Raw genomic sequence first — 12726 nt, 5'->3', positions numbered from 1 at the left:
GTACAGGTTATACCGTGACAATTTACTGTAACAGCCTAAAGAGGGTTAATAGATCTACCGGTAATTATAGCACAGGGTCAGGATATATACCGTGAGAACTTACTGTACAGAAAGTTAATAAATTTACCAATAGTTACAGGACAGGGTTACGATATATACCGTGACAGTCTACAGAAGTTCACTAATCCTACCGGAAGATATAGATGTTTAAGAGACACACCGATACAATGTACCGTAACAGTCTATAAAAAAAATCATTATGTCTACCATAAGTTACGATAGAGGTTCTTTAGATTCACCATTACAATAAACTGTTACAATCAACACAAGCATATCACCTGTAGTATAAATTACAGCATCATTAGTTGTTGTTTTTGTGATCGTGTACAGAAGATTGGATCATCAACAGAAACATTCTTAAGATAAGTTTGATTTTAGCTATAGCTAATAATGTAAGTTTGTGGTGTTTATGTGTCTCCAGTTCCAAACTTTGCTGTTAGCTGCTATACATATAGTTAAGAGTGAGCACGACACTTATATACATATATAATTGTTTGTTTTGAAGTTAAGCACAAAGCTACAGAATGGGCTATCCGTGCTCTGCCCACCACAGATATCGAAACCCAGTTTTTAGCGTTTTACGTCCGCAGACATACCGCTGTGCCACTGGGGGGGCTATACATATATAAACCACACTAGTTCATTTTATGAAATGTTATGGTCTTAAGTGCACAAAGCATGTCTTATGAATGTGCCATTAATAGGTGAAATGATATGTGGACCACTATACAAATATTAATCATTTTCCACAAACTTATGAGCAGAAGTTTCAGTAGTTTACAATAAGAAAAATATTACCATATACATATGATTTTCGTCTTACTGATTTAGTGCACAGAAGTAAGTTCCTATCACCAACGCTAGTTTTGTTCAAGATATTTTTTGCACATTTTACTTACAACTATATATTCTCATTCAATCGAGTTATTTACATAGAAGAACGCTCACTATCGATACAAGCCATTAATTATACACATCTAAGCATATTTTGAAAAACAAAGGAAACCTATTGAGGTTCAGTTTTGTTTTAGGTAACCCATCAACAACACAATGTTTATTCACGAGCATTACCAGTGATCGTGTTACAACACTATTGAACATTTTGCATTTACATTTTTTCTTTTTTTATAATGAACTATTGCACACTTTACAAGATTTTTCATTGATAATACTAACATTGGTTCTTTATTTATTACACTATTAACACCTTGTTATTAAACATAGAACGTCCACATTGATCTTTTTTGGTTTCATTTCGTGTCGTAAAACACTTTTCTTGAGTGATCATAGGATCAGTTTGACACGCCTGGTCAACTTGAATCAAGTTATTTGACGAATCCTTTAGAAGTCCGCTATCACCTTGATATAATTGCTCTTTCTTTGCAAGAGTTCCCTTTTTTACATTTCTAAGTGAGGTAAAGAAGGTACAGTTTTCAAAGAGGGCCGGACCATTGTCACTGCTTGATCTTCTCAGTTTTACTTCTGTTTGGAGTCTATGTAATGCGCAAGCTCCCTTTAGGGTGATATCATCTGACTTTAAAGGTTCGTAGGAATTCATATTGGCGTTCAAAGAGAATGTGGAGTATTTCAACCGGTCAAAAAAACCCCAAGAGTATTGCTTTGTCTTTGAACATTCATCTGGCGACATAATAAATGTTCTCAATTTGTTTAGATCGGTCATAGAGTGGCTAAATGAAGATTTTCTTCTGGAAGTTTCCAAAAGAACATTTGTACTTTCTAAACAAGAGTTTTCTTGAGAAAGTTGAAGATCAAGGTATACTGCCGAGTCTGGAGTTATATCTTCCGTACCACAAGCTACATTTACTTGTTCCTCATTTTTAGAATACGGCAAGTTCAAATTTAACTGGAATTCGTGGTTCCTTCGTGCACACGCTGTTATTGGAGATACGCTACGTGCCATCAAACCGGGAATATCGACGCTATAAGTCTTTTCCTCGTACACTTCTCCGAACAAAATTTGAGAAATATTGGGTGCGTCTCTGGCAGAACGGTTAAAAAAGAAAGCTACGTTAAAACTATTAGCAGCACTCTCAGAACTGCACGTGCTGCCTTGTTTTCGTGGGGTAAGTTCCACCATACTAGTTGACAGTTCATTCACATTACTTAACAGTTCCGGAGATAGTTCTATGCTGTTATCTGCTGTATCCAAGCTCCATCGACTCGTTCTTTTAAGCCGTGAATGGTGAAAACCAGTGTGAAAATATGGAGATAGGGAGCTTTGTTCGAAATCATCTTCGCACAGTGTATGTATGCTAGAGCCACCATAAACCCTGGTAGATTCGTTTTCATCGTGGTAACTTTCTTCTTCAGTCGGCTCGTCTTCACTAAGATGTAACGGTTGTTCATGGTCAGCAGCAGTACGAAACCGGATATAGCCTTGATCTATGTACAACAGAGAGGCAGACTGTCTCTCTGCAAGCTTGCTCTGGGAGATCACTGGTCTATTGTCTGTTGTAAACATCAGATTAGTAGATGGTTTTGATATATCAGAGGGCAAAAAACTGGTTCTACTTGGATATGTTTGTTCTTCTTCGTGACCTTCAGCAATTGATATTTTCTTCCAGTGAGAACCACTTCCAAGTTCCTTGTAGAAAGTTGGGATTGTGGGAAGAGAGTTAGTGTGATTCAAACGTCTTGGTCTTTCAAGCGGTGCTGTATGAAAGGTGGGATTAGGATGACTTTGATAATTAGCGAAACAGATAGGAAATATTTCACTGTCTGCTTCTTCATTTTCGGAACAAAAATATTCAACACTATTAAACATATTTTGAAAGAAAACGTTACAACATTTTGATTTCTTTGACTCCATATAACTCATCGGAAGCGTTGTCACAAACGAAATAGAAAAACAAATTAATAGTTCCAGTATACGATCACCAAGCTGGTAACCCCACCAAGCCCATGGTTTAGGAATTTCAGTATGAAAGATCTTATTTACGTATATTATTCCAAAAACATGTAAGGCTACTATTAGAAAAATGAGTACTGCAATCATAGTTGTTAATCGAACAGCAAGACAGAGATTGGGTTTCGGAAGTTTTGGGGGCAACTGATCACCCTCAATATGAAGTCTGGTAAGAGCTATACGAATCATCTTGATTTGTTTTGTTACTGCTGACTTTTGAAGCTTTCCGAAGACATAAAAATATCCTGCTGCCATCGTCATGGCCCAAAAAAGTACTGTAACCTGTCGAGTTAAAAGCAAGATTTTCTTTGTTAAACCCAATCCATGTAAGATATCTGTCATAATGGAAAATGTAAACTGAAATATTAAGATTCCTGATACAAAACCTATACTTTGGACAAACTGTGGGAAAACTTTGACTTCTGTGGTTTGAAGCAACGCTAAAAATAAAAAGGCAAAAGCTGACGTAATACAGAGAAAGCCGCTGTTGAGAATAAGCTCATTCAGTATCGGAGGATAAAAACCACGTATATTATAAGGATTGAAAAGTAGATACAAAGCTCTGGTAGTCCCCATCACAAACATAATCAAAGTAATACTGATGAAATAGCCACTAGTAAAAAGCTTTTCAAATGCCCTTAGTCTCAATATATTTTGGAATACGTAAAGTGATAAAACTCCAAAAAAAGAGCCCATAACATAAACATGGAGTTCCCATGCAAGGCCCCATGACTCTTGAGATTTTTCCCATTCTATTATGTTCCTAAAAACATGTTCTTCATACTCTGTCGTATAGTTAGTATTGATGATTTCAGTCGAAGTAAAGATATGTTGCTGCACCTCAAGGTTGAGATTTGGGTTTGATTCTTCAGCCCTCTTAGGATCACCGAATTGTTGGTCAAGCGTTTGAGTCGTCCAAATGCTTATAGACCCGTTTTGTTGCTCATTCTGTAAAATGTATGCTGTGTAGTCTTCCGAGCTGTTTCCTGAAGGGAACTGCAAGGTTTCTCTCACAACATTTCTTTGTGGTTCTGATGCTAGATTTGAAGACTGAGATATAAATTTATCTGTGAAGTTTTCGCGTGGAAAGTTTAATTTTATCGAGCTATCGTTTTTGATTGGAAGTTTTACTTCACTTAAGGAGATATTTGAAAATCCATCATCTGTCCTTGGTATATTTATTAGAGTACTTGAAGTAGAAAACTCTATATGATTAACCAAGGGGGTTGGCAGAGGTTTCTTTCCAATAGACCAGCCAGTCAGCTCCATTTCTGAACCAAAAAGTTTTTTTATGGAGTCGCTAAATAGTTTATCTGCAGGACGTGTACTTGCATTAATTTCAGGAAACGATTTCTTTATGTGTGTCTGACTTTTTCTAGGATTAGGATATGAAGTTAGGCCGAACCGATTGTTCGCCGTAGAATTTAGTTTCGTTCTATTCTTCTCAGGAACAACGAGAAAAATTGGTTTGGAGCCAAAAGTATGGGTGTCGTTTATTTCAGATGCGTGAGCAGTAGAGATCTTTTGCCGATTCAAATATATATTGGAAGATAGTAAGAACTTTAAAAAACTTCTATTATGCTGTAGTATGTTTTTTCCAAAGTCGTTGAATACATTCGCTATATAGTGACTTTTAAAGTTATATCGGGATTCATTTTTTTCAGTATCATTACCAGAAGAGCGATAGTTTAGAATAGGCGTCTGCGTATAATTTGAAACACCGGTTTTAGAGTGACTTTTGAAGTTATACAGATAATCAAGTTTCCCTGAAACATTAGAAAGAGCTGGTTTTAAGTAACCAGATGATTTGGAGTTCAGTACAGACATTTGTGTATCATTATATACATCAGATTCAAAATCCTGAATTTCAATAAAGTCGTCATATTCTAGTTGATTGACAGAGTAATTTTGGTTTTCAAGATTCGTGGTGAGGTTGGAGGTATCTGTTCCTAAGTGATTCGTAGAGTTATGTCGTAGCACTAACATACCAGTAATAATAGATAACTGTTTTCCAAGACGACCAATGGTGGAGTTAAGTTGTTGTCCAGGTTTAGTAAATGTATTATGAACATTTCTTTCAAAATGATTTGCGTGCATTTTCTTTGGTACAGGTTTGGACAAAACACCTGATCCCATATAACTCGTATACCTGTTTCTTGGTGCAAGTAACACAGAAATGTTAGGGTTAATAGCAGCATTCCTTACATAATCACTAATATTTGAAGCCAAGAGACCTCTAAGTGGTAGTATTTTAATGCTGGAACTGCGTTCTGTTTTATCAGTGGAAGAAATTTTGTCTACAATTGAAAATGTGTGATTCCTTATTATTCCACTAGACGTTTCAGTACGAAATGGAACGGAATTTTTATGAATGAAGGGAGAAGAAGAAACTTCATCAACTTTTATGATATGAGGTTCGTTATGGTGTGAAGAATTATGTTTAGAATTAGTAGCATAATAGTGTCTAATATTTTTCATATCAGTTTCTTTACCCTTTATGATGTTCGACAATATGGAAGTGTTCGTAGGATATGGTTCCACGTGATCACTGTTAGATGCTGGTTCTTCAGTAGTAATAACTGTACTTGTATCATTTTTCATAATTATTGCATACGTTTCTTCGCTTATTGATTGCTCATTTGAAGAAAGTATTAAAGCAGACTGGATCTTTTTAGGCAATTGTGGGTTGGGTTTGGGATTTTTTAATTTGACTTCAGGTGGATGGACATCTCTAGAAGCATTAGGGTAAATAATATGGTTATCCATGGTAATTGTTGAATCAGGGTGTCCAAAATCGTTCCACTTTTCCAAAAAGGTTGGTAATAGTGAAAGCGACAATGCAGTAGAAATAATCTGATTATTTCTAACACTTTCATCGTTACTACTGTCTTCACTTATTTCTTTATAGGTTTCTGCATCACCATAATGTCGGCCGTCTTGGTATATCGAATAATTAATTAGTGGCTGAGAGTCGTTGGAATTATCATAACTACAAACATTATCTATTCCATGCACTGCAAGAATGGTTACTATCCATACAACTGATCTTCTTAGTCTGGGCATTTCGACAAATGTTCGTTGTTTGATCATATCAGTAACATTCTTTGTTGTTCAAGCTTAAAGAAACAGAAAAACCAAAAAACATTCGTTTGTTTAATGATTCGCTATAATAATAAACATGTCTCATATAAGTAGAAGTTCCTTGGCTTCTACGTGGTTAACATTCCACTAAGTACGACAGTAGCACAGAAGATTTAATTGTTCTTGCTTTCAGAGTCCTCCAAATGCTCTGTATTTTACAGGAAATGGCTCACATTGTCGTAGTGTTCTTCAAATAACCATGAATCATAAATCTGTAGGAAAAAAAAAACAATTGAAAGTAACTTCCAAGAGATTTCACCAATAGCTGAAACCGCTGTGCAAGAATAATAGTTTCATTTACAAAGAGGTAAATAAACATTTGAAACTTGAAGTTAAAACAAAAGATAGTTCTTGCGCGCTACTTCGATTCTAAATGCATAATCGTGAAAATGTCTTCGACGTATTATATATATATATTTAAATATATATTTAGTTACATTCGATACAGAATATCTCTAAATTGCAGTAAGTAATATTGTCAAACAATATAGAGAGAAGATTTCATCCAGTCATAGATTTACTGATTGGGTTCAATACATTGGGTTTTTAAGCACGTTTTTTTTTCCAACTCTTTAAGCTGCAGTGCCTTGTTTGTCCATTTATTGATTACTAGATCTTTAATAGCATGTGAGTTATATAAAAACATTCAAATAAACACATACCAAAAATATTGTAACCAATCTTACTTTGTGAAATCACCTAATTGTTTTCATGTATTTTTACATAAAAAAATAAGTTCATTAAACTGGGTGGTATTGTAACAAGCCAAAAACTTAAACTACTTATTATGGTGCCATATATGGATCTCCTTTGGTAGTGAAAGGCATGGAAATTAGTCGGTAATTTGACAGTTAAGTGAAGGCTAAAGCAAAGTTGGTATAAGGAAATTTGATATGATGTGGTCACAATGGTTGAGTTTGACCTTGTACAACTTTCACCACTCAAAAAATATAGAAAATGTTTATGAGGCATGCAGTTGTCCCTAAACTTCGAGAGAATACCGGTTGGTAAAGTACTTTAACAATACAGTAGACATTTACATAAAACTTCAGCTTCAGAAAACAACAAAATTATCAGCCCTTTGTTAAAATCTAACTACGAAAACTAACATTATGAAGTGATACAGATTTTTTCTTTGATTTTAGAAGCTGCAAAAAGAGATGGAAAAACATGATCCCTGAAAACAAATCAACTCAGACGCTCAATAACTCTTGTACTGTAAACGAATCGACAACTACAAATTATCACCACTTCCGTGTAAGGGACCTCAAAACCTTTCTATATACACATATATGCCCCGGCATGGCCAGGTGGTTAGGGCGCTTAACTTACAATCTGAGGGTTGAAGTTTCGAATCCCACCAAACATATTCGCCCTTTCAGCCGTGGGGGCGTTATAATGTGACGCTCAATCCCACTATTCGTTGCTAAAAGAGTAACACAAGTGTTGGTGGTAAGCAGTGATGACTAGCTCCCTTCTCTCTAGTCTTTCACTGCTAAATTGGGGACGTCTAGTGCAGACAGTGCTTATAAATGAAACACAGAGAACTCGTGACATTAAAAACAATATTTTATAGTGTCTTTATTCAAATTTCCATGTGCATATGATCATCGATTGTTATTGTATTTCAAATACGCTTTTCAGATTTGTTTAACTTAATATAACATAACATAGTGTTTTGGGGACAACATGGGACCTATTGGTCCTCCTCGGCTGTCCTATCCTCTAAAATAAACTAAAACTATTTATAAATAGATTTAAAAAAATCTTAAACCCAGCCCTTATCATTCGTATATACTGCCTCTACAACATCTGAAGGCAACCCATTCCAAAAGCCAACCAAACTGTTAGAAAAATATAACTGTCTTAGCTGAAGATAACTTTTATCCTACCTAAATTTATACTTGTGTCCCCTAGTCTTACTATTATCATTGTTAAATATGAAAAAGGATGATGCATCAACACTATAAATTTCCTTTACAATCTTAAACACCTCAATCAGATCCCCCTAACTCTTTTTTTTCAAGAGAAAACAATTTGAGAGGTTTCAACCTCTCCTCGTACTACAACCCCTCCATCCCAGGCACCATTCCAGTAACCGTACTCTGAAACCTTTCCAACAATTTAATGTCCTTCCTAAGATAAGGAGCCCAAGACTGAACACAACAAATGTGGCCTAACCAGTGACCTATACAATGAAATTATAACCTCATTAGAATTATATGCAATATTTCAGTAGTTATAACCTAAAATCCTATTTGCCTTACCACTAGCAACAGCACACTGCTTGGATGGCTTAATAGAGTGATCAACTATTACACCAAGATATTTTTCTTTCATGACACTGTTAAGGTTATTCCCATCTAAATCATATTTATAATTCAAATTATGATAACCTACATGTATGATTTTGAATTTATTATAATTAAAACTCATTTGCCATTTATTTGCCCAACTCATTATCTAAACCTTTTGTAAATTTACAGCTAGCAATCCCAAAGACCTTAATATCATCTGCATATTTATGTAATTTATTTACCATTCCATTATCTATGTAATTGATGTAAATAAAATAGAGCAAAGGTCCTAAGACTGATCCCTGAGGTACCCTACTTGTGACATTAATCCAGTTTTACTGAACTTCAATGGTAACAACTCTCTAGTTTCTTCCATCCAGCCACTCTTCTATCCAATTAACTAATTTATCCCCCACATCTATGCATATAATTTCTTTACAACCTTTTCATGTGGCACCTTGTTAAATGCTTTCTGAAAATCCGGATACACCAAATCTACATAAGCAGTAACCTTTTCAAAGAATGTTAAAAGATTTGTAAGACAAGATTTTCCCTTAATGAAACCATGTTGACTATCCAATAAAATTCTAAACTTCGTTAAAGGGCTTTGCAAAGCGTCTTTTATCCAAAATGTTTCCCACAACTGATGTAAGATTAATGGGCTTATAATTACTGGGACAATTTTTATCATCTACCTTGGTACCTGCCCACTATTCAAGGATTTACAAAAAATAGTAGCAATGACTCTCATATCCAATCCTTAACCTCCTTCAAAACCCTTGGGGAAATATTACCTGGCCCAGGAGACTTATCATTTTATAAAATTCCTAATTTTCTCTTAACAAGTTCAGAATTAATTCAGTCATCTTTTTTGATCTCGGTTCCAGATGTTCAAGATGTGGAATACTGCTTAAATCTTCGTTAGTAAAAACTGAAGAAAAAGCAAAATTTAATAACCCAGCCATCTCATAATCATCAGATAATAGCCTTCCTTTATCATCCCTCAAGGGTCCTATCCCTATCCTAACATTTTGTTCCCCTTAATGTATTTAAAGAAATCCTTACTGTTAATTTTTACATTTTTAGCCAACCTTTTCTCATACATCCTTTTCAGTGTCCCAGTTTCCTGTTTCACCAACTTTCTTGATCTTGTATAATCTTCTAACTCTCCCATCATACCAGTCAATTAAAATTTCTTTCATTTACTATGCTTGTTTTTTATTTTTCCTCTTATACCTTTTGTGAGCCAACCTGTTTTTTTCTTACAGCTACACTTTTCTTTCTATGAGGAATATGTTTACCTTGAATATTTAAAAACTTATCTTTAAAACTTTCGATATCTGATCAGTGTCTCCAAATAATTCAGTTGCCCAGTTCACAACAGATAATTCTTGTCACATCCCTTCAAAATTAGCTTTTTTGAAATTTGTAACCAAAGTATCATTATTCCTCATCCCCATATGCAGCAAAACATTGAATCTAATAGAGCAACGATCACTTGTACCCAGATATTTTCCAATTTCCACCCTCTTGATTATTTCTATATTTGAAGTTAACAATAAGTCTAAAATAGCATTGTTTCTATTTGTTCCTTGACTAAATGGTGAAGAAAGCCATCTTGAACAGTTTCCAAAAACCTTTCTCCCTCATGGTTTGACTAGAATTTCCCAATCTATATGCCTGAAATTAAAATCACCCATAATTATGACTTCATTAAGAACTGAAATCTTAATCTCATTGTAAAATTTCTCACTAATTTCATCAGTATTATCTGGTGGTCTTCAACAAATTTCTACTAAAAACCTTTTCCTTTTACAGTTGCTAATAGAAACCCAAATGGATTCAATGTCCTTGCTATTATCTTTGATATCCTCAATTCCAACAGGATGTAACTCACATTTTACATAATGAAGCCACTCCTCCAACTCTCTTCAACACTCTATCCCTGTTAAATAACTACTAACCTTATATTTCAAAGAAATGTGTGTCATCAAAACACATCTATGTTTAACGATGTTTCAGTTATTTCCATTATATCAAAATTCACTATTCCTACCAGTGCTCTACAGTCATCTATTTGATTTCTTATACTTTTAGCATTACAATAGTAACAATTAAGTCTATCCTTATAACTGGTACTCATATCCCAGGCTAAACTTTTCTCTACATTTTTTTTTTTTGCATTTAGTTTATTCTGGCTATTTCCACTGTCCAGTCCTAGTTTAAAACTTCCCTTACATCTGAATTAACAGCTCTAGCAAACAAGCCAGCCCCATCCTATTTAAATGTAAACCATCCGTTCCAAAAAGCTCCCTTCTTCCATTGAACTGGTCCCACAAGTCCAATCAGCCTATCTGCTCATCCTTACTTATTAACCTAAGCCTACTTATAACTTCATCCCTACAGTTAATTCTGGGCAGTATCCTTGGCAAAATTAATTTATGGCTTTTTTCTTTAACTGCCTTTATCAACCCCTTGTACTTTCAGCTTTGGACTCATTGTAAAAGTTACAGCTAATCCCATTATGTGTAGTTTAATCCCACTAATTTTACATATTACATTTGATAATGAAATAAAAAATTCTAAGGATCCATTTAATTCATTCATATTAAGATAGTCTATTTGTTACCATTATAATCTGAATAAACTATTTTCAAAGCTTAGGTAAAGTTTAAACATAACAGAGTCACATTCGTAATCGTTAACCATTATATATACCTCGGATCATTTATGATTTCAAATTATCTCTTCAGCATTGACAAACCAAAGCTGTAAGGTAGAATTTAAGTAAAAAGGTTTCACAACATTTTAAGGCTTAATCTCAGTTACCTTTATCACGAGAGCTTAAACTGTATTTCGATGATATTTTGTAAAGCGGTAGAAACCAAAAATTCCTCTTTAACTTTTGAAAGTGATAAATTCAAACTTTAACTCAAGTTTTTTAGAAAGGTTAAGACACAAAAACATTTTAAAAAATAAATAGATATATATAAAAGAAGGCAAAGCTGTTTTCTCATCAGCTGTTTTGAAAATGCGGGACAAAGTTAATTTTTTACATTTTATTTCACGATCATATTTGGCTGTTAAAATTCAGTTAGCAATATCAAAATCTCGATCAAATAACACAGCTATATACAATATTAGTACCTTGTCTGCTACCGTGGTTGGTATGTTCATAATAATTTATTATAAGTTGCACAATACAGATAATTGGGCATAAGAATATTCTAGTTCTGTCTAGTAACCAGGGTAACCTGTGTTTCGAAATTTCAAGATATTTTAGGTCTTCTGCAATTTTTTTATTGACTAACTGGAGCCCCCAGTGGCACAGAGGTATGTCTGCGGACTTACAACGCTAGAATCCGGGTTTCGATACCCGTGTTGGGCAGAGCAGAGATAGCCCATTGTGTAGCTTTGTGCTTAAGTACAAACAAACAAGACTAGCTGGAGTGGGAGACGGAAGTTATGTAAATTCATGATTAACGAAAGGTTATCTTAGGACATGAAAAGTTGCTTACTTATATATAATTGTAAAAAACGTAAAAACACCCATAAGTTCTGCAAAACACAAAATGCGAAACCACAAACTTGCATGTATCTCCGCATGGACCAAACAAACCTTCATCCCAACTTTGGTGAAGATCCAACAGCAGGGGACGAAATAATGGTAAAGAACGCAAAAATGTCCATAAAAACCGCAAAACGCAAAATGCAAAGCTGAAAATGTGTATGTATCTTCCCATAGACCCAATAAACCTCCACACAAAATTGATGAACATCCATCCACAGAAGTTGAGGTAGTGGTAAAAAACGCGAAAACACCCATAAAAACCGCAAAATTGAAAATATGTATGTATCTCTTCATAAACCCAATAAGCCTCCATACCAAACATGGTGAAGATCCATCTACAGGGGGCGAAATAGTGGTAAAAAGTGTAAAAAACGCCCATAAAAACCGCAAAACTGAAAGTTTGTACGTACTCCCGCATGGACCTAATGAACCTCCATACCAATTTTGGTGAAGTAGTTACATGGGCATATAACAAACAGTACTATTATATTTCTACAGTGTTACGACAGCGGAAGTCATGCGACTCTGGTGGTGTTCGTGAGGAGTTTCTCGAATTATCGGGGAAGTCCGCAAATGTTGGAGATGGCTCTTCCTTAGTATATATAAGCCTGGCAGAGAAAAGCAAGCGGGGGATAAATGAACAGTAGTTACAGTGAGTTCCTTGTAATTTATGATTCTGTTAGTTTCGAGCTAGTCAGCCGTAAAGTGTGTGTTGTGCACTCGTCGAGAGC

General features: G+C 34.9%; 1 protein-coding gene across 1 annotated transcript in view; it reads right to left on the bottom strand.

Moving 5' to 3' along the window:
• Positions 1-646: 646 nt before the first annotated feature.
• The window catches only part of LOC111087446, a 43339-nt gene continuing 31259 nt past the window's right edge, over positions 647-12726 (bottom strand). The window contains exon 3 of the mRNA XM_022394083.1: positions 647-6339. Coding sequence (XP_022249791.1) covers positions 1253-6076 — 4824 coding nt within the window. The 5' untranslated portion in view covers positions 6077-6339 and the 3' untranslated portion in view covers positions 647-1252. The remainder of the gene's footprint in view (positions 6340-12726) is intronic.

The sequence above is a fragment of the Limulus polyphemus genome, unplaced genomic scaffold (genome assembly GCF_000517525.1).
Source record: "Limulus polyphemus unplaced genomic scaffold, Limulus_polyphemus-2.1.2 Scaffold2162, whole genome shotgun sequence".
NCBI lineage: Eukaryota > Metazoa > Arthropoda > Merostomata > Xiphosura > Limulidae > Limulus > Limulus polyphemus.
This window is presented reverse-complemented; position numbering and strand designations above follow the sequence as displayed.